The following is a 24,302-nucleotide window of genomic DNA, read 5'->3' as shown; positions in this document are numbered from 1 at the left end:
AAATAGGTGAATCCACGGGTGCCGAACCATGAGTATACGGGAGTCCACTGTAGTTGTTTTTCTGGAAACATGCAGTTAGGTTGACTTTGAACCTTTTATCTTATGTGGACGAGAGCCAAAATACATTAGTGGGAAGGGAGAGGAAATTGTGTGAGGATGAGAGAAAGATGAGAGGGTGGAAGGAAGGAGCGAGGTGGTTCAATACAACTGCAGGATCAAATTTAGATGTAAAGGAAGAAACTAAAAGACCTGTGAGGAGATTAGTTGGGGCATTGAGGGGGCTCTAGTTAAAAAAGGAAAGGATTGCCTATGAGGAGTATAAGGGAGAGGGCAGACTGGAGGATTTCGAGTGAAAGATGAGGTGGATGAGAGCAAACGCAGAGAAGAAAAATGGATGGTTAAAAAATACGTCAAAGCCAAGAAGACGCTCCCCCAGGATTGTGCCAGTAACCCAGATAGCAATTAGATAAGTAGAGAAACCATCTCACTGCTGCAGTAATGGGCCAATTCAGAACTCTTCAGCCCTCTGTGGTTTACCAAGCTTCCTCTCAGTCAGTGGAACCCCACAGAGAAAAGGGGAGGCAGTTTGACTGGCAGCCGCCTGCTCACCTTCTGACTGCCTGCCTGGCCTAATTCAGGGGTCGCCAACCACCGGACGGGTACCGGGTCGTGGGACGCTTTGGACCGGGCCGCGGCAGGCTGCACAGATGAAACAAACCAAAAAAAAACGTTACAGTATTTCCGTTTTATTTCTTATCCAATGCTGAAAAACATTTTACTTTGAAAAGTGACCGGATTCTCTCCATCAAGTTGTCTTTGTTGTGTAACTCTAATTTTAAACACACAAGGTAGAAAAATGAGTAAAATAAATAGATGTATTTGGGAAGTTTCTTTGCAATGGGTGAAAGAGCTAGTTAGAATTCAACACAAGAGCCTATGCCCAGGAAGAAAAATAAATGTGCATTTTATAGACAACATCAGAAGACCTACTTGAAATATGGAATTATGGCGACGGGTTCTTCCTACACACAAGCAAATCCCACTCTGCTCAATATGTGGCGAGCGGCTCTCAGAGTCAATGAAGCCTTCAAAACTGATTCGTCACGTCCTGCTTTGCTTGAAGGTATATAGAAGCCAGAAGTCATTGACGCATGCCCGTTTTGTTCATGTTTTTTTGGGGGGACCGACTTATGGACCAACAAACTTCTGCAGGACTAACTGACAGACTTAACTGACTGACTGACCGACCAACTGATGATTACAATTCGGTTCGTCATCAAAAATGACGGACTGGGACCCAGGACGCTGACGGATGACGAATTACAGACCAGCAAAATTTTGTAAAATGCCCACCTCTGCAGTTAACAACATAGGCTTTAAAATAAATGTCTAATTCAATTTGGCTATAGTTATGTTGTGCATTTGTAGTAATGATGCCTTGTGGCCTGCTGGGACTTCCATAAAACACAATGTTGAAGAGCAAATGATATACCGGTACTGTGTAAAACTGTGAAGTGTAATTTATATATAGAAGAGAATAAAAAAAATAACATAACAGCAGGTCATTTGTGGAAGTGTGTATGTGAATATTCCCTCCATAGGATGATAGTATAAAATTGGCTTATGTTAAACTCGACAATACTTTTTCTGCTTCAGTTACAGTGAAAGAGGTTTGGGAAGGTCAGTGAACAGCAGAATGTGCTCGACATTTCTATTATGTCCTCTAAACCCATCCGGCTGTCAAAAGCCAGATTTAAAGTGCCACCGTAGCCGTCTTGCAGGTGTGAGCAGAGGAAATGCTTCACAGTGTGTCCTTTACTCACAGAACACATCCACTCTGTCTGAGTTTGGACCGCAGCGTTTCCTCCTGGTTCAAAATGCATTTACTTAAAATCGCCTGATTTTTGTTGAACTGTGGGCCTATTAGGTCTCGCTAAAAGGACCTTGTGTCAGTGTTGTTTTGGGGCTGCCGTTGACTCATTTGCTGACCGTCCAGCTCGTAACTTGCATAAAACACACAAACACATAGTCAGGGAGAGTGTGTTCTGTGTGTTTGAGGGCATATGCCCCAAAACATTTCCCTATTCCGAGTACTATGCCTGTGATGAATCAGGATATTTGCATTTGGCATACTAGCACGCTTCAAGCTTAGTGCATTTGATTATAATTCTGAAACTCAAATCTCTCATGATCAGAATGCTGTAACAAATATGAAGAAGCGCCGCTGGATATTTTGCGTCAATGTTTCCTGAGTGGCAAAGTATCATTTTAACACCTGTCATCTTTGTTTTTCAACAGAATATGACGGCCAGTTAGCCCCAGCAAGAGCATCTGAGTCAGGCATGGCAACATCATCCTATTTGGAGCCTAACCTCAATCACTCCGCAGCAAGTGGGTGTGGAGTGAAATCTCGCTCCGGGATTTCCGGTGGTACCGGTGTTGGTACCAGCGGCTCTGCTGGCGGTCTTGAGCGGACTCCAGGTTCTATGGACAGGGTTCTGAAGATCTTCCACTACTTTGAGACAAACAGTGAACCCAGCACCTGGGCGAGTAATATCAGACATGGAGATGCTACTGATGTCAGGGTATGTTCGAATTAAAATTGTAGACATTCGTCGTCACCTTCTGCTCCTCACATTGTTCCTCCTTGTTTCAACAGGGAGTCATCCAGAAGATAGCTGAAATCCACAAATTGCGCTGTGTCACTTCACTTGGCCTGCGTTTAACCCATCTGCACACAGACGCACGTCACTGGTTACATCCTGACTTGGGAGTCTGCCATGTCAGGGAGAAATATGAGAAACAGCACCCGCAAGAGGAGTGGAGGTACAGTTACAGTTATAGTAAAAGTTTGTTTGTTTTTTTTTGGGGGGGGAGCTATTTGTGTACCCTTTCTTGCTGATACAGTGAACACTTACTCTTCGCGGGGGTCAGGGACCAAACCTCCGAGGCGAATAGCAAAAATTCAAGATTAACCGTCACTTACCGTGCATTCCGATCAGCTGAAAATGACGTGATTGGGCCCGATTTCCAATCTCGGGGTCGGAACATCCCAATTGTAAAGTATTAATCACACTTTTGGTGATTGTGCTTTTTTATTTTCTCCTTTCATCTGTTTACAATACAATTTGTAGATGCTGAGTGGATTATTAGCTGAGGTGCACTTCCTCAATTGCCTGAAACAATTTCTTGTGCCTTTTTTGTAAAGAGGTGTGCTTTCAGGGGTGGAACAACCACGTTAGCACTTACTAGCTCATATTAAGACCACACAATGCAATTGCACAAATGCATCTTCATTTGTCTTCCTCATCTTTCACTGTATGCTTTGTACTCATTGTTGAAATGTATTTCAAATGGAGAATTCGCTCACTTTGCTAACATGTAGCAGATGAGTAGTGCCTCAGAGGGTGGCAGAGTTGCAAGCCCACAGGAGATGCTGCTGCTGCTGCTGCTGCTGAGCTATTGTTAGAACGGAGGCGGCGGCAGCCCAAGGGATAGACTGACTCTATCACACTCCTCGCTATCTATCTCCCTTCGCTTACTTTCTCTCCATCTGTCTCGTGTGGCCACGCTTACCATTTCCCACTTTGATCTTACTCTGCATCCTTTTTCCTCCCCACATCGTTGTTTTTCTCTCTGGCTCTCAGCTTTCCAATGTGTCTAATTTCTCTTCTCTGTGCCACCTTTTGCTTCATTCATTATTGAACAAGGTTTTCTTATTCGTTTGGTACTCAGCCTGGATTTTCTCTCTCATCTGTTCGTATCATCGTATAGCATCCCTACTCACAACTCTCCTGACCTAATTCCCTCTATTGTAGTCGCTGCTTTACGTCACTTGCATAGTAAGGTTACAATAAACACTGCCTTCTGATCTTTCCATAAGCATGCTTATAGGTTTAAACTTTATTTCTCTGTCATAAAAATATGAAATCACATGCTCTTCTACTGGACTCATGCATTGTTGAGATATATACATTGTTCAGTACACTAAAATCATTCATAGATTTGTGTCATCGTCTCACTAAATCAGGATGCTGCAGTGATATTCATTCTGTTTGTGCATAAAAATATTTAATAATGTCTGCACTGTCATTAACTTTCCAGGTACGAGCTACGGATGCGCTACTTTCCTAAAGGTTACCTCAGTCATTTCTCAGAAGATAAACCTTCGCTCAACTACCTCTATCACCAGGTGTGACAACATAACACTTTTCATCCTGCATAAAATCAAGACCTACGTTAATAGACCTATCAAATTTGTAAGTTGTGCTGTCACACTTTCTTTCAACAGGTGAAGAGTGACTACATGCAACATATCGCCGATCAAGTGGATCAGGAGGTTGCTTTGAAACTAGGCTGTCTCGAAATAAGGTGAGAGAGAATGCAGTGTCTTCACACAAATGGTACCTGTTGCCTTACCTGAAAAGTTTGTTTTCTTGTTTGCTGTTGTTTCTAACCACCATCGTCTCTCGACTATACAGGCGTTTCTTCAGAGAGATGCCAGGAAATGCCCTTGACAAGAAATCCAACTATGAACTTCTAGAGTAACATTTGTTTAATTACAAAGTCGAATTTGTGTGACTATTCAATTATCCAAAGTTATTTTTTTTTATGTTGTTGTTTGTTTTAGGAAAGATGTTGGTTTGAGAAGGTTCTTCCCCAAAAGCTTGCTAGACTCTCTAAAGGTAAGATCAAAACAACCAATACTGTTGCAGAAATGTCCTTGCTCATCGCCATATAACCTTGTCTGCTGTCCTGTTTGTTTAAATTAATGTTGGCACAAAATATATTTGATATTATCTTTAAATACCTGATTATAGAAACAACTTGAATACATTTTTAGTCTCAGGGTGTAGTTGTTCACTCACCTGACTTCCGTGCAGTCAGCATGGAATCAGATTTCACAGAAGACCAGTCTGGGGTGTAGTGTGACTTTTGCCTTTTCAGGCTCCCAGTACATCTGAACAGGCTAAATAGAAAATGGATGCATGGAATTTGAACACCCCTCCCTGAGGCTTCATGTTTTTGTGGTGGAGGGGTTTGTGAATCCCATTGATCCTAGGAGCGAAGTTGTTTGGGGCTTTATGCGCCTGGCAGGGTCACACAATACAAACACATCCTAGGTGAGGGAAAGCAAGGTTTAAATGACCCCTATGATGTGGAAAATAAATGGAGGAGCTGTTGTCCTTCTCCCCTCCTCACTTAACATTAAAGCACAGTAAGCACTTATGTTTGTTTAGTGTGTTATATACACACACGTACACACTGTATAATAAAATGTAAATATAATAATTTGGGAGCTGGAACAGATTAATTGCATTTCCATTAATTTCAATGGGAAAAGTTCCCCCGAGTTACAAGCGGGGTCACAGAACAAATGAAGTTCTTAACTGGGGGTACCACTCTACTCATTTTTATTTAAAATTTCTCTTTTTCATCTATTTTCTCAGGCAAAGACACTTCGTAAGCATATCCAGCAGACGTTTAAGCAGTTCGCCAACCTCAACGATGAGCAGAGCATCCACAAGTTTTTTGAAATCATCTCTCCCATCTACCACTTTGATAAGGAGTGCTTCAAATGTGCATTAGGGGTAGGGCAGCATTCAGTTCATAGAGTGTAAATGTTCCATGTTAGATGAGTTGTGAAGGTCATTCGCACATTTCCCAGCCGTATCATGTCATTCTGATGGAAGCCCGGAATTTATTTAGCTCTCAGTGTGGAATGCTATCACGTTAATGAATTACCAGAACCAAACAAAGTCAGGTAAAAATGTTTTCATTTGTCCTATAGTCTTACTTTCTCACCGGGCACCTCATTGGGTGAGAAGAGAGGTATTAATTTGAAATTATAATTATTTGTTCTTAATAGTGATAAAGAAATGTATTGCATCATGCTGAGAGGTGCTTCTTGTGTTTGTCCCTCTCGTATAGCTAAATAAGCTGAGTCTTGCAGTGTCGAACTAATCCGTGCAACATTATCTTTGTATGGAGGAATGGGGAAAATATTTTAGTCCTTACATTTTGCAGGTGTAGTCTAGTGCAAGTCTTTTTTGGTGTGTTCCACCGAGTAACAAAGGCAAATGTTTACTTATTTGCCCTGCTGGTCCATTAACTTTAGACCAAAGAGTAATAAGGGATTTTACCTTGGGCTTGTAGAGATACAGTTCAGTATCATGTTATATGATATCATATAGAGGGAAAAAATATACGGTAGAAATATTACAACGTGCTTGTTCTCTCTGTATTTTCAGTCTAGCTGGGTAATATCAGTTGAGTTAGCAATCGGACCAGAGGAAGGAATCAGCTACCTCACAGACAAGGGCTCAACGGTGAGTCTTATCATCAGCTTTTACTTGACTCTCAATTCTGAGACAATATGAATTATCATAATAGCATAAAGTTGTAATGCAATGTAGCATATTTGTTTTCTGTAGTCACGCTCTATAAAATACCTCCATATTCTGGAACTTTGGTCCTGTGTTAAGTTACTTCATCACTGTTCCTTTTTGAGCCTTCATGGTTGTTCACAACACTGCCCTCTACTTGTGTGTCTTGCATGTACAATTGGCATTTTTCAATTTGCATTTTGCTGTTCTAAAATAGATATTTCATGATAATTAGTTTTGATTTATTTTTATGTCTCCAGCCTACCCACTTAGCTAACTTCAACCAGGTTCAATCGATCCAGTATTCACCATTGGATGAAAAGGACAGAAAAGGCATGCTGCAGCTCAATGTAGCTGGAGCTCCAGAGGTGACAACACATTTTAGCACACACACGCACACATTCATACACGAGTTCATGTTGTCACACTGAGATGATCAAATGACTGATTTATGTCACTCTTATTCACAGTGACGTTAAATTCATCGGAATTGTTGTGTAACCTATGCGTGTAACTACCATCACATGCTTGTGAATCATTATCTCTCATTTTAAGTTGTCGCGACACAGTTTCCTGGTAAAGATGTCGGCAATGTCAGCACGTGTATGTCAGCGGTGGGCGTGTTGCAGAACAATGTGCGAGTGGAAACATGTCTTTTTCTGTGCACAGTTGAAAAAATGAATGTGTCTGGATGTGTACTCTTGGAAGATGTTCCTTATGATGAAGTTGTGCTGCGTATCCGACTGTGTGTGTGTGTTCTGTGTCCATGCGCAGCCTCTCACAGTCACCACAGCATCCTTGACTACAGCAGAAAACATGGCTGATTTGATTGACGGTTACTGTCGACTCTTCTCCTTAACGAGCCACTCCTTCATTGTCAGAGTCCAAAAGGGTAGGACACACCCCCCTTCCATGTATTTTAGGCTCATTGCCAGTGGTTGTCTTATGTGGAGAATGATTACCGTACATATGAATGTGTGTGTTTGTTTGAATATTGTCAATATAGTACGACAATACAGTCACCCAGCCGGATAATTAACTCTGCTTCTGACTGGAGATGCTTGTCACTTTGAATACCCTTCCTGTGTTTGTCTTTTTCTAAAAATAACTGTCTGCAAGCAGTGATGTGTTAGCCCTCACCATGGTAGCTCTATTTTGTCTTGCAGAGGGCGATAGAGCTCTACCATCCATCCCAAAGTAAGTATGACAATACATTCTGCACTTTCCTATATTTTTTTTAAAGCTGTTTAAATACACCGGCAGTGCAAAATGTGGGTGTCATGTATAATAAAGTAGCTATTCACAAAAAAAACCACTGACATTTGGATAATAAAATCACTCCCATATATAAAATCTAAAAACTCTATAACCAGGTTTCTTATTCATAATCAACTGGAATGTTAGCAGCACGTGACGCCGTGTTAACTCTATTTGTCCGATGCAGAGTATCCAATCACGAGAGGCGGATGGAAAAACGGATGGAAGGAGTACGAACCAGAGCAGTTTGTGTGTCAGGTAGAAGACTCATAGTGACCTTCTCCTTCAGTCTCTGTCAGCTTCAGCTAAGTTGAATGCTCTGAGTGACTGAAGGCTTTGTGGACACGCGTGTGTGTGCGCGCGCCCCCAATTTGCCTTATAAAGCCCCGTCTTTGTTTGCAGTGAAGAGTCTCTCTTTCACACCATATGTTTGCATGGAGAGCTTTAGTCACTGCCACTTAACTTTGACTTTCTAAGCTTTCCCGGGTTTCTGAACCTCTGACTTGCTCCCAGTTACGCGGCATGGTGAAAATGACCACAAGAATAGAATCAATGCAATGCAATGCACCACAGTATATTGGTCTGAGTCCTAACTGTTCATGCATACTAATCTTTAAAATTCTCTCCTCCCTTCTTTGTACGCATCTCTTGGTGCATGTGTCTTCTACAGGACACAATAGTGGCGATGGTAAACAATATCATTTTCTTTTACATTCCTGCTTAACTTGATTTTACTGCATGTGTTGAAAGAATCTGTGTCTGTAACTGATGCCGCTTTCTCCATGACTCAATCTGTTTTTGTGACACATTCTGGAAAGAACAGCCGTTTCCATCCCTCCCTTTTCCTCTTTGTGTCTGCTTCTCGCCACTGCACATCACTCTTTTCTGTCCCCGTCACTTGCGTGCGTATTAGTTTGAGAGTAACTGTTGTGCATGTGCTCCGAGTTGGATATGGTGGCATTCTTTTGGACAGGTAATTGTGTTGAATCATTTTTGATTCAATTCATTCACAACACATCTTAGAAAATGTGTACTTTATTGGTAATTTATGGTGATACCTTATTTTAGTTAAGCATTTGTGAGTCATCGTTTGTGGTTTAAATGTTCCGTTTTTGTCCCCTTCGGCTCTACAGAAACAGACGACTATGCTGAGATCATAGATGAGGAGGACACTTATACAATGCCTTCAAGTAAGTAGACCAACATACACATTTTGACATGCAAGGTGTTTCTGTTACAAAATGACAGTCTCGTTTAGTGGATTTGCTCAGACTAGTGTGAGCTTGAGTACAGGGTAGTTCAGTTTGTCTGTAGTTAAGAAAGTGCAATGTGCAAAAGTGATGTGTGTGTGGCTGTCATGACATCTCCTTTGCTCAGCTGAAACTAATGACTTTTCTCCTTAAAAATTTGTATTTTTATATTATATTTTTGCTTCCATGACATTTTACTCCCTTATCTTCGATTGTCGGACAAGCTGTCTATTTCTGTCTATTTTATCACGCATATCACCTCATACGAGGAATGTCACAAAACATGCCCCCTCCTCCTTGCTGCCGCCGTCAGAAGACAGTTTCCAATTTCTAATGTCTAATAAATAAAACATATGACAATAAATACTGTCGAATTAGTGAAAAGACAATTTCTCAGTGGACAGTTTTGTGTTGTGAGCATAGAATGACTATTGCTGCAGCGATAATAGCGTTTTGGAGGTATACAAATATAAACGTTGGATGGACGGGAATAGAAGTGCACGGTAATACTGTACAGTATATGATTTGAAGATGTATTTTTTTATCAATGACAAAAACTGGGGGAAAACGCACAGACCTTGTATCCTGAACCTTTCTGCAATAACGTGAGGCTGACTGCAATACTGTCAGCTTTCCCACAATATCGCAATAATTTTCGGACCGTGAGATTAATAATGTGTGATAACAATCAGTGAGTTTAAGATATCATTACATTTCACTGCAAATCACATGCAAAATTAGATTCAACAAAAAAAGATAGCTTATAAAACTTTTTGCACATCAGTTATTTTGTAACATACCAGATGATGTGCATATCGCATATATTCTATTATTACTATTAACTATTATTATATGATATATGATATGATTTATCATTATTTTTAAATAAAAGTATAATATTGCAGCCAGTTAAATATCTACGGTTTGCTTCAGCTTTTATACATGTCTTTTGGTTGCTTTCCAAGTGAAAACTCCTTGTCCTTATCTTCAAAGGAATTAGGGGGTCATGAAAAAGGTTCTGAAACCAGTACAGTATTCTAACTGAAAAAAAAAAAAGAAGAACAAGTAAGTGTTGTCAGATTGAGTAATCTTGTCTAGAAAGGGGAACACTTAAAGCTCACATTGCCCGTATATTTATAAACCCACGTTATATTTTTGTAGTATCTGTGTCACACAAGTCACAATTTTCCACGAGATATTTCTGTGCTCAACTCTTTCTTAACTTGCTCTTTGTCAAATCAACAATCACTGAAATATTCCAAGATTGGTTGTCATTTTACTCACAGCTAGTTATTTTGTCTCCTATCAAAAACAAATTTCTCCAGAATACTATGGACTAGATCAAGGTAATGATTTGAACATACCATAAGTTATATTGTGATGGTACTTTGATTTGGTGGTGGTTGTGATCCTCGTTTGATGTCTGCCTGCAACAATAAATGAACATCTGAATGTACTGTTTTATTGTGCAACCCCAACCCTCCTCCTTTGTGTTCACATTTGTATTGTCACACTGGGGGCAAATTGGTCCCGCTTATCTGACATGAATATTAGGAAAAGGGCGGAATAAACATTTTTACGGTTTCTTTGAGATAGGTTTGCAATGAACTTAACGGAAAATTACTGATTCTCACATCATCTTGAGTTTTTCTCTGACTGAAACAAAGTACAGTACAAAATTATGTATGCCCTTAAACAAAAATGTAGACTTTGTTACCCGGCATGTTCGGCTTGAATTGCTGATGCTGTTGTTGCATGCAGACTGCTACCAAGCTTGCCAGAGTAGATGGACGAATCCATTCTTTGAAAAGTAATCCAGTGTTAAACCTTTGACCAGCGAATGACTGAATGAATACTGTATGCTGCAGGGTAAAACTCTATGCACCCTGCATACAATAGTTGGTTTGAAAAATGTGTGCACATAATCACAGGCATATGACAAGTCTGTGCATTGTGCTCTGACAAGCTTAGTGAGTGAGTGTTGCTATTGGTATGTATGTTTGGTTCTAATTATCTTCACCTTGTGTATGTGTGTGCTTGTGTTCACGTGTATATTGTATATCCAGCACAGGACTATGAAATTCAACGGGATTGCATTGAACTGGGCCGCTGCATAGGTGAGGGTCAGTTCGGGGATGTCCACCAAGGAGTCTACATCAGCCCAGTAAGTACACACAGAGAAACGCATACGAGAAGATTTCATTTCATTAGTAAAGTTTTATTAAAGTGGGAAGTCAACTCAAACATGTTTTTTTCAAGAATATGTTCTATGTAGGCCCACTAGTTGAAACAAGGCATTCTGATAAATATTGCATTTGTGGAATAAGAGTTAATCCACCCGTTTTTAGGCATCTCTGGGGGCGGCCATTTTGTCATTTTTGTAGACTGAAAATGACATCATAGTGTCTCGGGGCTCAGGTAACGACCAATCACAGCTCACTTGTTTTCTGAAGCAGAGCCATGATTGGTCGTTATTTGAGCCCTGAGCATTTGTGATTTTCAGCTGACAGAAGTGACAAAATGGACGCCCCCTGAGACGGCTAAAAAGGGGTGGATTTTGCTGCTTAACTCATATTCCACAAAAGCAATATTAATCAGATTCCCGTGTTTCAACTAGCGGGCCTGCATAGAACTTACTCTTTAAAAAAAATATGTTTGGGTTGATTTCCGCTTTAAGAATCATGTGCACAATTTATTGCCTGTGTGCGCCAAGCTACATGATTGTCAGTGTGTCATTGTCAATGGAAGCGGTACTGGAAGTCATGAAAGCAGATCAGACAAGCGATATCTAGACTATAATTGCTTGGTGCCCTGCCACTTTTGTTCAAATAAAAATAAGATACTAATCTCTGCGCTCAGTACATTTGCAGACAAACAAGAGAATAAAAGGACATCATTCTTTGTGTGATACCATGTTCAAAAGCTTTCAGCAAGTGGTGAGTTTAAGAAGCTTAAATTCAAATCTTTTTATTTAAATACACTCCACTGTGAATGGTCCCGTGGCTATAGTTAAATGGTTCAATTTGACAATATAATCCAAATCCCTAACCCATTGTAATTAACATTACCCTCAGTGAGTTAGGATCCTCTTCTCTTTCGTCATAAAAATGCTTTGGATTGAATGCAATCACCGGTAATTAGAAATTAAGATGTTGAGGTTTTCCTTTAGGAGTGACCAGGATGGATAGGATTAGAAAAGAGCTCATCAGAGGGACATTTGACATAGGTTAGATGTTTTTGGGGGAAAATGTTAGAGACAGCAAACTTGCTTTGCCCTGTCCAGAGGAGAGAGAGAGAGTGAGTATATCGGTAGAATGATGATGAGGATGGAGCTGCTGGGAAAGAGAGTGAAAAGACGACCTAAGAGAAGGTTGATGGATGTGGTGAGCGAAGACATGAGGGCAGCTGGTGTTTGAGAGGCGGATGTGGAAGATGGCTTTCGATGGAAAAGGATGACATGCTGTGGTGACCAATAACAGGACAAGCCCAAAGGAACAGAAGGACAAGCTGATGTTACACTGATAAACCTGACTGACAGTTATGTGATTTTATTTGAAAGGAATTGTATTAATTAATTTGAAAAGGCCTTTAAAAGAGATTCTTAACTGGACTTAAAAGTGGGTCGTGGACACATTATGGGTGGGTTGCAGTCTCACAGACAGGTAGCAAAAAAATTGCTGGGCGTCCTTGGTTTTTGACATTACCTATATACCATACAACTTAGTGTTTTTTATTTGATTGTTTTATTTTTATGGGTGTTCATACCAATAGTGTATTCACTGCAAATCAACTTAACTACTGCATTAGTGTAGGTTAATTAAAGTCAATGATGTGTTCCATCCATCCATCCATTATCTGTACCGCTTCTCCTCACAAGGGTCGCGGGGCGTGCTGGAGCCTATCCCGGCTGTCTTTGGGCAGTAGGCGGGGGACACCCTGAACTGGTTGATGATGTGTTCCGACTCATGTAAAGAATTTGGATGAGCGACACTGTTGTGAGCAGAGGACGTGTACATTGAAATATGTTACTTACCCTTTATTTAGAAAATACACATATTCGTAAATTTTAAGTAATGGACTCTCCTAAAAAGAAGAGATCAGTGCCAACATGGCACAAGTAAAATTTTGTGGTCATATTTTGTGTCATTGTGATATTTCATTCTACTCTGTAGTTGCATTTTGAGTTTCAGAGTAGGTGCTCTGAAAGACACTTTGAGCATGTAAGCATAGTTTAGTTATGTTAAAAAATATTTTATCCATGTTTTCAAAGCTGTCGCTGTCCGGTGAAAAACACGTTATGTCCAATTTTTGATATTCTTTTTTATTTTCACCTTAATGCGATGTCTGTAACACGAAAACCATTCACTTAAAAATAAGAAAAATGAAAAAAATGGACATAAGTGTTTTTCACAGGACAGCGACAATATATTTTTTATTGTTCTTAACAATATAGGTTTTTTTAAACAGGTTAGCAACAATAGGAAAATGTGGGTCGCAGGGTTAGAACAAATGACACTAATAGTGCAGTTGTTCATGTTTTGGTGTGTCCGTATCTTGCAGGAGAACCCGGCGTTGTCTGTGGCTGTGAAGACGTGTAAGAATTCAACATCGGACAGCGTCAGAGAGAAATTTCTCCAAGAAGCTCGTAAGCTTTTAATGGGTGTTTGCTTACACTTGGATGTTTGGAGAGTTTTATTGAGAAGCCATCTTGTCACCTCATCTAGTAACTATGCGTCAGTTTGACCATCCTCACATTGTGAAGCTGATGGGCGTCATTACAGAGAACCCAGTCTGGATTATCATGGAGCTTTGCACACTCGGAGAGGTAAGTTAGCTACTTATGATATTACTTATGATGGTAGACAGTGCTTGCACACAGAAAAAAAACGTTTTTTTCTTTTGTGCCTTCCGTAGTTACGTTCTTTCCTGCAAGTGAGGAAGTACAGTCTAGACCTGGCCACTCTCATCCTGTACTCCTACCAACTCAGCACGGCATTGGCCTACCTCGAGAGCAAGCGCTTTGTACACAGGTATGTTGCCTTATCTGCAGTGCTTTTTTTTTTTTTTTTTTCAAAATTCATTTGCCAATTCATAACTTCATCTCTGGAATAATAGAAATTTAAGCAGCAACTCCTCGAATGGCAATCAGTAAAGTACATACACCCAGCATGGCTGAGGAATCCCAATTTGGATGCTCATCAAATGGTGTACTTGATATTGTAGATACCCAAGAAACATTTTGAAATACTATTTTTACATTGTGGGTAGTGTTGTACAACTCATAACAGCTTCTGGTCTGCTTTGCATCAGTGGAACTAATAGTTGTATCCCTGAAGCAAAATATCGTATAGGACGGTGACATTCCAAAAGATCGCCACCCACTGGAGACTTTAGGCTAACTTTCTGCTTTTCCTCTGCAGGGATATAGCAGCACGGAACGTCTTGGTGTCGACTGTCGACTGTGTGAAGCTGGGTGACTTTGGTCTGTCAAGGTACATGGAAGACAGTTCTTACTACAAAGGTAAGGATGCCACCTCCATGTATTCATTATTAGAAACAGCAAACTGGAAAGTGACTTAGGTAAAACATTTCCACTCCTTCTATCTCAAGCATCGAAGGGTAAGCTGCCCATTAAATGGATGGCTCCTGAGTCTATCAATTTTAGAAGATTTACCACAGCCAGCGATGTCTGGATGTTTGGTAAGTCCTGCTTTATATAACAACTATTTTGTAATTCCAAAGTGATTTGAATTTCAATAATGGCTGATTCTGTACACCATTTACTTACGCTAATAGTTGCTTAATAATAGTAATTAGCTTGTTTTTTTGGGGGCTTTGTCTAGGTGTCTGTATGTGGGAAATTCTGATGTATGGCATAAAGCCTTTCCAAGGTGTCAAAAACAACGACGTCATTGGGAGGATAGAGAATGGCGAACGACTGGCCATGCCCCCTCAGTGCCCCCCGACGCTATACAGCTTGATGACAAAGTGTTGGTCGTATGATCCTAGCAAGAGGCCACGCTTTAATGAATTGAAAACACAACTCAGGTATTTATTTGATGTCGTGTGAGTGTGTGCAAATGAATGTATGAAATTGTCTTTTCCGCTCTGGTATATGCAACAAAAAGCTCAAAAAGCTCTCAAAAAGCTAAAAAGACTCATGATGTTGCCCTGCTCAATTTCTAACCGTTTTTATCTAAAATAATTTATTGCTGACTCATATTCACACAGGAAATCTCTGACATTGTAAAGTATGGCCATATTTGTTCCTCAGACTTCATCATAACCCCCCCTGGCCTAAGTTATTTGCTTCCTTATTTTGTCACTATAGTATAGTAAATGTGACACTTTTTCGGAAAATAGCAACGTCACATTGGGTGCATGGTAATGTTGTGATAATGTACATGCTGCTGCCTTGGTCAGTGCCCAAAGCCCAGCCATTGCCAGTCAAATAAATTAATGAATTCATTAACTAATTTATTTTTTATTTTTTTAATGAGTGTGTGTGTTGTGTCAGGAAGGGCATCTGGTGGAAAAACTGTGCCAAACAAATCATGCAATGACTCATTGTGTCAACTACTGATGGGACAAGCCAAAAGCCACAACAAGTCTTTTGAAATTGACTTTGTGTACCTATTGCCATTTGATTTTAAAGGCAGTGTCAGCATTGTAACAGCTAAGTTTCCGTCCATATTTTAGACAGCAGGTGTCACTGTTGGTTCTGTACAGTCCAATAATGTATTCCACTAGACTGAATTGAATGTGTACTAATTCACATTAAAGTATGTCCCTCAATACAAAATCACTGTCATGTTTACATTGCTATATGATACTCATGGTGACAGACGATGCCATAAGACAAATCAAAATGCTTCCGTCTTGCTCATGTTTAATGTTAGGTTTTGCACATGTACTTTACATTATTTATTTATTTTTTTTAAAAGCAACATAACACAACACTAAGTTTTCTTTGTGCACACATGTATTTTCTGTCTCATTTCCTAGCACTAATATAGGGAAATAAGCGTTCATGTGGTTTTTATGAGTTTTCGCCAAACCAGCATGACTCACACCTTAAATTCCAACGTGATACCTCCTGTTTTATTTGTCCGTTTTTCTTACTCTACTACACCCATTTCCTCCGCAATGTGGCTGAACCCTGTGTCGTTGTAATCTCGCTGTCTTCATTGTTTGCGTTCATACATATATTTTAGTCCAGCTACATCGTCCAACTACATGGAAGTCGCATTAATCTTGCACAAATACGTTTGATGGCTTGTGCTAATGGTCTACTCTGAATTTAAAGTAATGCAAAACCGACAAAATGTCGAGTCCTTTATTTTAATGGAGTTGTTGTTTGAGGGGGTCATTAATTCTCGTGCAAGTCATTGGATAGAACAAGTAATGCTTTTAAGGGTCTAGGCGGGTTTGGTTCTTTCTTGGTCTGGAAAACATTTATATCATATTATCAATTATAGGTCTCGCCTGCCAAATATGCAGCTCTCAGCTTCCCTTACAGTTTTACTAGACAGAGGACCAACGTGTGTGTGCGCGTGCGTGCGTGTGTGTGTGTTTACACAGTGGGCAGCTGCCAGGGGCTGCAGCTTGCCAACAAAAACAGAAAGACAGAATAGTGAGAGACTAAAGAGTAAGCGGGTCTTCAGTAGCGCACTTCTCCAACAGTCAAAGACTTCTTCATCTTGCACTGTGATATATGTAATCTTTTTTTTTCTGCTACATTATATCATATTCCTGTCAACCTGCCAGAAGAATTGAGTTTTGTCTTGTTAGTGATGCTGGAATTGTTGCAGTTGTTCAGCTTGGTCCCCAAGTGCACCTCATTATTGGATTTTATTGGCTGTAAATGTTGACTGCTGCCATTATATTGTCCTGCTCTTGAGGTAAAGTCTTGCGTTCTTTGTCTTTCTTTTCAAAGCCTAACAAATTGTGACAACCTTAAAAAGAGTGAGAACATGGTTCCCACTTTATTCCATCTGAGCTACCGTATTTAGTGACTGCATTATGCTGCATATATTAAACCCAGATGGCTAGTTTTTCCCTACTTTGCACATTGTTGAATTTTGCTACAGTTTGCCAAGTTGGAGTTGTGTGACCCTTTTCTGAGAAAAGACAAAAACGGTGGTTAACATTTCGATATCATCAAAATCTATTTCTTTGTATAAGCTGCTAAAATGTCCAAGATGTGCTCAGCAGTAAGGCATTTTCCTCCTCTTTTGCGTTTTGCGTCGACTGTGTGTAACAAGAGAAGGCACTCAAACTAAGGTGTGATTAAACATTCAGAGCATCTGAAATCTGTTCTTGGGATTATTCATGTTATTTAAATTGATTCCATACACATTACACATTTTGGGGATTATCAATGTGTGTATTCTCACTAAAGTAATTTAAAAACAAACTAAAGTAATTTAAAATCAAACAAAACAATTGAAAGCAAATTGTCCTTGGTTGATGCAGTTATGAGTTGGATCACAGTTCAATATTTGTTGGATCTTTTGCCCTTCTACTTACAAACTGGCCATGCATTGCACATTACATACAGTATTTAGATTTTAATGTCAATGCACTCTTTTAGAATCCTTAGCTGTATATAGTTACAGTGTTCATTCATTTCTGCAGTCTGTTGGTTGTCAATAGAGTTTGCATTGGACAACTCTCAGGTGAGAACAGCATAGAAACTAAGACGGGTGTTTCCGACAAAATTGAAGACTCATCTTTCTTCTTGGTCTGTGTAAATAAACAGGCGTTGTTGTTCCAGGGGGTGGTTTCGGTGTTGGTGGGAAGGAGTTTTAATGATGCTTGGAAGTGAAGTTATCATCATTGCTTCGATGATTTCATTTGCTTGAGTGAGGCAGGTTTATGTGACACGTTGATTTATTTTAAATAAGATTAATGCAGAGAATTCATTAGAAATATTGCTCATGGCAAAACACAGACTGAACCCAAAAATGATGCTCAACCATATTGGCTGGTTTTGTTTTTACATTGTATTTTGTCTGCAAACCTAACTGGGATTGTCACCACTGATACTCATACAAATGTGCATCGTAACCGGAATAAAGGGCAAGGTCTGCCAAGAGAAGAACTTGGACAGGTGCAGGGACATGGACAAACACACATGGTGGGAGACAACAGAAAGAGGGACGGTGGGTGGGGGTGGTGATGTTTCTCAAAATAGCATTTAGTCTTGTTGAGGGCATGAGTGTAGAACATGTGCCGGATCGTCCAACTACTCTAACCGTCACCTCTTCAGCTCCTCTGGGAATCTTTCTGATTTGATTTAGCATTTTTCCCCGCAAGTCAGTAAGAGCAAGGAAACTGTCTTTTTGTTCACTGTTATATAGTAAGATTTGAAACTATTAACATGAAGCTGATTGGTCCTACTTACATTTTAAGGTACTAATTTATTGAGCCAGTAAACCCACTAACCCATTTCTTGTAGAATTTTTGACAATTGTTTTTTTTGCTCTCTTTTATATACGGTAATCATTTTTGCATATAGTTATGCTCCATTCACAATTTTAAGAGGTGTGCTCATGTGAACACATTTGGAAGATTGCATGACTGTAAAGGTGTATCACTTATTGTTGAGAGGGATTCAAGTACCGTAGGCATAAATACTTGATTACTGATTCAGGTGGTATTATGCTTTTCATTACACTTGAAACTTTTGACATAGAAAAGACAATTGTGGATCACCGAACCTGATATATTTGATTAAAACTCTTCAGTACAGGTTTCTTCTCAGTTGCAATACTGGATTGCAATACTATGACTGCCTGAGCGCAGCAGTTATTCAGTTATTATGCAACAGAAACCCTTCTCATATCGTATCTTATGTTGTCTTTCCTCCCTATTGACAGTACGATACTAGAAGAGGAGAAGGCCCAGCAGAAGGAAAGGAACCGGATGGAGATGAGGAGGCAGGTCACTGTATCTTGGGACTCGGGAGGGTCTGATGAAGCACCACCAAAGGTAAGACAACCACTCGCTTCTTTTTATTTGAGTCTACCAGATTAATTTCACATGACTGATTGAGGCCACACACAGCAAAACAGTGAATATTTAGTTTGAATCACAATTGATTCATTATCTTGTGCCTGGTTGACTTGCCTGGAGTTAATGATGCTGCTTCCTATAATGCTGCTCCTTCACACAATTCACAACTCAAAGTACAACTGACGAGATTCCTATCAAACCACTCTCTTTACACCACAATTTCCTTAATAAGTACTGTAACTGGAAAATGTGACATTACCACTTGCATTTCATGAGTCAGAAAGCCTAACCCCGCCTTCCATGAAAAGCCTCCCAACTTGTTGCCCCAGCTGCTGGCTACTTTATCCCTGCTTTCGGCCGTCGATCCCCTGCTGTTAACATCTGTTTACTCATCCTTATAGTTTTAAATTCAAAGCCGTAACGTATGTCATGAAAACTTTAATGTGTTCATGACATTGTTGTTTGTTGATAAGGCTTCACTAATGAATATGAGAAGGCTACTACTTTAGGTTAACCTGCCCAATTAATTTTGATTACAGCTGCCTCTTCCCCATGTACATTCCTCAAATGTACAAATCTTTGGTATTTTCTACTGCGTTCTACTTTTTTTCTTTCTATTGTGTTTGCAGCCCAGTCTTCATCCTCCCCTGCAGCCCACCTTCAGTCTGGATTGTCTGTCCGCTTCCTCTCCTCACCATTGCCATCAAAACCAGCACTATGCCTCACAGTTTTCCCTCTGCCTCGGAAACCCTCCTCCTTCATCTACCCGCTACCCCTCTCCCATGCCTCCTCCCATTTCATCACTTGTTTTTTCTCATCATTGTTCCGCTTTTCCTTCGGACTCACCTCTTTTTCACGACAAAACCTATCACGGTTGCTCTTTCTCCCAGCGCCACACAAACTCAGGGTCCCGCTTCCACCTGCAGTCTCATGATGACTTTTGTCCTCGAGCTAAAAATTCAGAGAGCCTGCCCGATAGCATACGCGCTCACAAAACAAATCCGCCTTCTGACGATCACCTGCCCTGTTCATCCCACTCAAAAGCAAACAGCTCCCATCCCCTTGTAAGACACTTAACACAATTCCCTTCGCTTCCCAGTCGTAATTCTCAGAGTTCCATCTTGTCAGATGCTTTGGCCTTCAACCTCCCGAACGCCAGTCTCAAGTCAAATTCCGACTGTAAAAGCACTCTGTTGCCCAGCTGCCCAGCTAATTTTACAGTCCGCCTTCAACCTGCTTCTAACCTTCAGCCCCAATGTGACAGGCCCCTGCCGCCCCAGTTTGCTCTTCCACACTCTGACAAACTAATCCCAGTGCCCTCTGTTTGTACTCTGTTCGCCAATACTCCTCATCCACCCAACCAAAGGCCAGGCCCTCGTTCCCCTGCCCACACATCTTGTCTCATCTCCTGCACGCTACCCACTCACAGACCATTAAAGGCAGGTTATGCAGTTTTGCAATGATGTGCATTTAACAACTACTTACTTGCTTGTAAAAATGCATACTAAAATGTTGCAACATTCCCTTTAGAACAGGTCAACCGCGCTGTTTTGCTACAAGCTTAGAACTTATATACCTGTACAGTAGACAGTATTTCTGCTCCTTAGCTCATTCACTGCCGCTGACAAATGTACTTGTCTTTTCACAGTCCACCATTCAATCCCAGGAATTTAATTATATTTTTTTTCTAATTTTTTCAAATGTGAGGGTAAAAGAGGGTCTGAAAATGGCTGGCAGTGAATGACTTAAAGACTTCCGTCACATATAGTGTCAAATGCATCCATAATACTCTTAAAGTGCTGTGAAATATGCCTCTGACCTACACCTCAAACTCACAATATTAAAACAGGGAAAACATGATCATGTTTTTTTTTTGTTTTTTTTGGTTGAGCAAAGTGAAACACATCTCTATGCGATATTAACTCTCCCTTTACATGTTTTAAAAATTCTTAATCCTCTTAAATTATACTTATCTTAGTTTAAAAAAATAGTTGAGTACAAACTGGAAAGCTTTTGTACTTAACAGGGAAAATTAGTTTTCAAATGTACAATATCAAGAGATTTTAATGTGTAAGACTTTATGGTTTCGTCATGTCGAGATATCCTGCTTTGTTTATTATTCAAATAGCTCTTTTAAAGCTCTTTTATTAAAAGGGTCTATATTTGTCTTACATTTCCCCAGACCTTAAAATCCAAATCAACCCAAACATATTTTTTTCACACAATATGACATACATGGCACTATAGGTGAAAAATACAATACATGCAAATATTTCTTATTTAACAGCTCTCTTTCTTTAGACGGAATACCAACTGATTTGGCTAATTTATTTATAATGTATATTTTATATATTTTACAATCACCCATTTGAATCTCAAATTATTTATACATCAGTGGAGTGACTTTGAAGGGTTTGTAGCCAAGTTCGGCATCCCTGTGAAGTCAGCATGATTGCGCCCAGCGTGCTGCTGATTGACCTTCGTGCGGTTTCATTTTATGGCAGTTGTTTGTTTTTGTCTGTGTCAGGCTTTGTGTTGATGTGTCCTCAGATTATCACCCCCTATATTTAGCTTGTTCAGAATGTCCCTCCAAATCTTTATTCCACGAGCCTTACAAACCTGCAACCATGTTTAAGATGTCACAGATAAAATATGTCCCACACCAGATTGAGAAGTTTGCAAAATGTGTTTTGCTTTGTTATATCACAATAATCATCTCCGTTCAAAGGGGGATCAAACAAAATATATAATTTAACGTTACATTCTCATTCGGCAGCGAAACGTTTAACTATTTATTAGTCCTTTAATTTAAAGTTGCTGATGTGCCCCAGTGAAAAAACACTGAAGAATAAAATCATATTAACTTTGGCTGTCCGCTAGCAAGCACGTCACATTAAGAATTGTTTTACAGCCCCACTCCAGACTGGTTCTAAGTCTTTGTGACATGTGTTTGTGGCAGCACTGTTTCTGCATGTCAGACCAGCACTTTCAACTTTATGGTGATCAATGTGTCTGTGTGCCGGCAATGAGTTGTGCCACAAATCTTCTGCTGTGCTGCTCAACACTTTTGTTTTCTTTTCTTTTTAAAGATAGCTAGGAAAGGGGAAAGAATTGGAGCACTTTGTTTCTCCAAAATTGTCTGCCTTTAAATTACGGTATATACTGTATGTGCAAAAAAGAGTGCATAGGTTACGGGTACATACCTTAATATAAATTATTTTTATGTATACATAACGACGTACCGGTTTTCATACAAAACACATTTATTAGTCGGGGATTAAAAAGCGGCCACGTTGTGTTGTGGTTTCAAGGCCGTACCGTCATCCACCAGTAGATGGTGTTCTTAACAAATATGTTTGTGTGTAGTGCAAGGACTGAAATGACTTGGAATGGTGGTTTGCAGCTGTAACATCATATGTCACCAGTGTTGGGCAAGTTACTTCCAAAATGTATTTTAAAAAAAACAAAACGGTGTCTTCCTTCACTCACAGTGAAACTGTGTAACTCTAAATTGTATCCAACTAGTAGTCCTGTTGTTATGTTAGTTAAAGGGGAAGTCAACCCAAACATATTTTTCTCCAGAATATGTTCTATGCAGGCCCACTAGTCCAAACACGGCATTCAGATGAATATTGCGTTTGTGGAATATAAGAAATCCACACGTTTTAAGATAGCTCAGGCCTTTTGGTCAATTCTGTTGACTGAAGATGACATCGAAGTTTCTCAGGGCCAATCATGGCTCAGCTTCAGAAAACAGGTGAGCCGTGATTGGTTGTTATCTGAGCCCTGAGCAACTTTAATGTCATCTTCAGTCGATAGAATTGACAAAATGGCCGCCCCCTGAGATGGCTAAAAGTGGGTGCATTTTGCTGCTTAATCTATATCCCACAAATGCAATATTCATCAGAATGCCGTATTTCGACTAGTGGGCCTGCATAGAACATATTGTGGAAAAAAATATGTTTGGGTTGACTTCACCTTTAATACAACTAACAGCCTGCTGGACTTTCTGCCTCTGGTTGTTCTTTGCTACTTTTGGCAGCTAATAGCCTGACGAACTGGTAGCTTGGTGTGTTTCTTGCATGAATGACCCAGTGTGCTGTCCTCTACAAAGGATTTCAGGTAGAAAATAGATGCAACATGCCTTGTAACAATCTTCCGTGCCCGCTTTATCTCGTCCTCTCACTGTAGCCTAGCAGACCAGGTTACCCCAGTCCCCGCTCCAGTGAAGGTTATTACCCCAGTGCCCAGCACCCTGTACATTACCAGGTATGTAAACTAATTCATCCTCAAGTAAAGTATGCAGAGAATGTGGTTCATTCAGTATATTCTGCATATATTCATAATCATCGCATATCCCTGTCCTCCCTGCTTGTGTCAGATGGCAGGTTACCCCGGGCCTCACACCCTCCCGTCAGTGCCCAGTGCCCTTTACCCCCCGCAGGCCACAATGCTGGAGACGCATCACGCCCACACGCACCCGCGCCACCATGTCCATGCACACTCACATGTACAGCACCTCCCTCAGCCACATGGACAGGACATGGCACATTGGGGTTCAGCTATGGAGGTAAGAGACCAATGTCGTTTTCAGCTTTTGTCCGAAGTCAGGTTTGACAAAGCAGGTTAGTCCTCACCAATCCGATACACACCCTAGGATGCTCCAAGTCCAACATTGAAAGCAGACCGAAATACACTACTCACAAAAAGCTGGGGATATTTGGCAATTTCAGAATGAACCTAAATGTGCTTTAATCTGTATTTAATTTGACCTTCTCTAAACTTTTGACTGCATATTTCCAACTTTTCAGTGGTTTTAAGACTTGTTTTTCCCCAACAAGGAACTGAATATCATAAACAGGTTTTTGATTGAAGAATGCCTTTCCTGAAACAGTTACAGTTGATATTTAAACAGTCCTCAGCATCATGCTGTTCACATTTTGACATCATGAGACCAAGATGACCCCCTTCAATTGATCATCAGTACCTCGCCATTGAGAGGCTTCAAACAGGAGGTTCTCAGACTTGGCCACTGAGTGTCGTCAGCAGGCTTCAACAGAGATACAGAGAGACTGGAAGAGTTACAGAAATACAAAGACGTGGGCATCCTTTGAAATGTAATAGTTCAGTCATGGTTCAAACACCTGTTGTGTTTTTTTTTTTTGTCAAGCTTCTTGTTAAAGAACAGCAAGTTGCAAATGCAAAAAGGACTGAGACGTTAACCGTTGGACGTGCTTTCAAAGGTTTCCAAAAGTTCACTTGTGAAAAGTTATAGTGAATTTTTGGTTCATCCTGAAATGTCAACCAAAAGCTGAATTTGCTCAACTTTTTGTGAGGGGTTTTAGTGTTGATGGGGCATTGAATTCTGAATCACAATCAACCCATACACATC

The 24,302-nt window shown here is 40.2% G+C and overlaps 1 protein-coding gene across 12 annotated transcripts in view; it reads left to right on the top strand.

Moving 5' to 3' along the window:
• Positions 1-24,302, top strand: part of LOC147143888 (focal adhesion kinase 1-like) — a 47,024-nt gene that overhangs the window by 12,020 nt on the left and 10,702 nt on the right. For 7 of the 12 annotated variants that reach the window (XM_086038821.1, XM_086038820.1, XM_086038822.1 and 4 more), the window contains 25 exons: positions 2,299-2,585; positions 2,660-2,826; positions 4,105-4,192; positions 4,292-4,371; positions 4,482-4,544; positions 4,631-4,685; positions 5,451-5,591; positions 6,252-6,329; positions 6,647-6,754; positions 7,161-7,278; positions 7,553-7,583; positions 7,831-7,901; positions 8,314-8,331; positions 8,777-8,833; positions 10,219-10,239; positions 10,960-11,057; positions 13,454-13,538; positions 13,618-13,718; positions 13,808-13,923; positions 14,314-14,414; positions 14,504-14,593; positions 14,737-14,941; positions 18,775-18,886; positions 23,102-23,179; positions 23,292-23,480. In XM_086038821.1, coding sequence (XP_085894947.1) covers positions 2,343-2,585; positions 2,660-2,826; positions 4,105-4,192; positions 4,292-4,371; positions 4,482-4,544; positions 4,631-4,685; positions 5,451-5,591; positions 6,252-6,329; positions 6,647-6,754; positions 7,161-7,278; positions 7,553-7,583; positions 7,831-7,901; positions 8,314-8,331; positions 8,777-8,833; positions 10,219-10,239; positions 10,960-11,057; positions 13,454-13,538; positions 13,618-13,718; positions 13,808-13,923; positions 14,314-14,414; positions 14,504-14,593; positions 14,737-14,941; positions 18,775-18,886; positions 23,102-23,179; positions 23,292-23,480 — 2,514 coding nt within the window. In that variant the 5' untranslated portion in view covers positions 2,299-2,342. The remainder of the gene's footprint in view (positions 1-2,298; positions 2,586-2,659; positions 2,827-4,104; positions 4,193-4,291; positions 4,372-4,481; positions 4,545-4,630; positions 4,686-5,450; positions 5,592-6,251; positions 6,330-6,646; positions 6,755-7,160; positions 7,279-7,552; positions 7,584-7,830; positions 7,902-8,313; positions 8,332-8,776; positions 8,834-10,218; positions 10,240-10,959; positions 11,058-13,453; positions 13,539-13,617; positions 13,719-13,807; positions 13,924-14,313; positions 14,415-14,503; positions 14,594-14,736; positions 14,942-18,774; positions 18,887-23,101; positions 23,180-23,291; positions 23,481-24,302) is intronic. The other 5 variants (XM_086038827.1, XM_086038818.1, XM_086038825.1 and 2 more) reach the window with 3 other exon arrangements.

This window comes from Filicampus tigris, chromosome 8 (assembly GCF_054856515.1).
Source record: "Filicampus tigris isolate MCC_2025a chromosome 8, RoL_Ftig_1.0, whole genome shotgun sequence".
Taxonomy (NCBI): domain Eukaryota; kingdom Metazoa; phylum Chordata; class Actinopteri; order Syngnathiformes; family Syngnathidae; genus Filicampus; species Filicampus tigris.
Note: the sequence above shows the minus strand (reverse complement) of the source record. Positions and strands in the feature narration are given on the sequence as shown.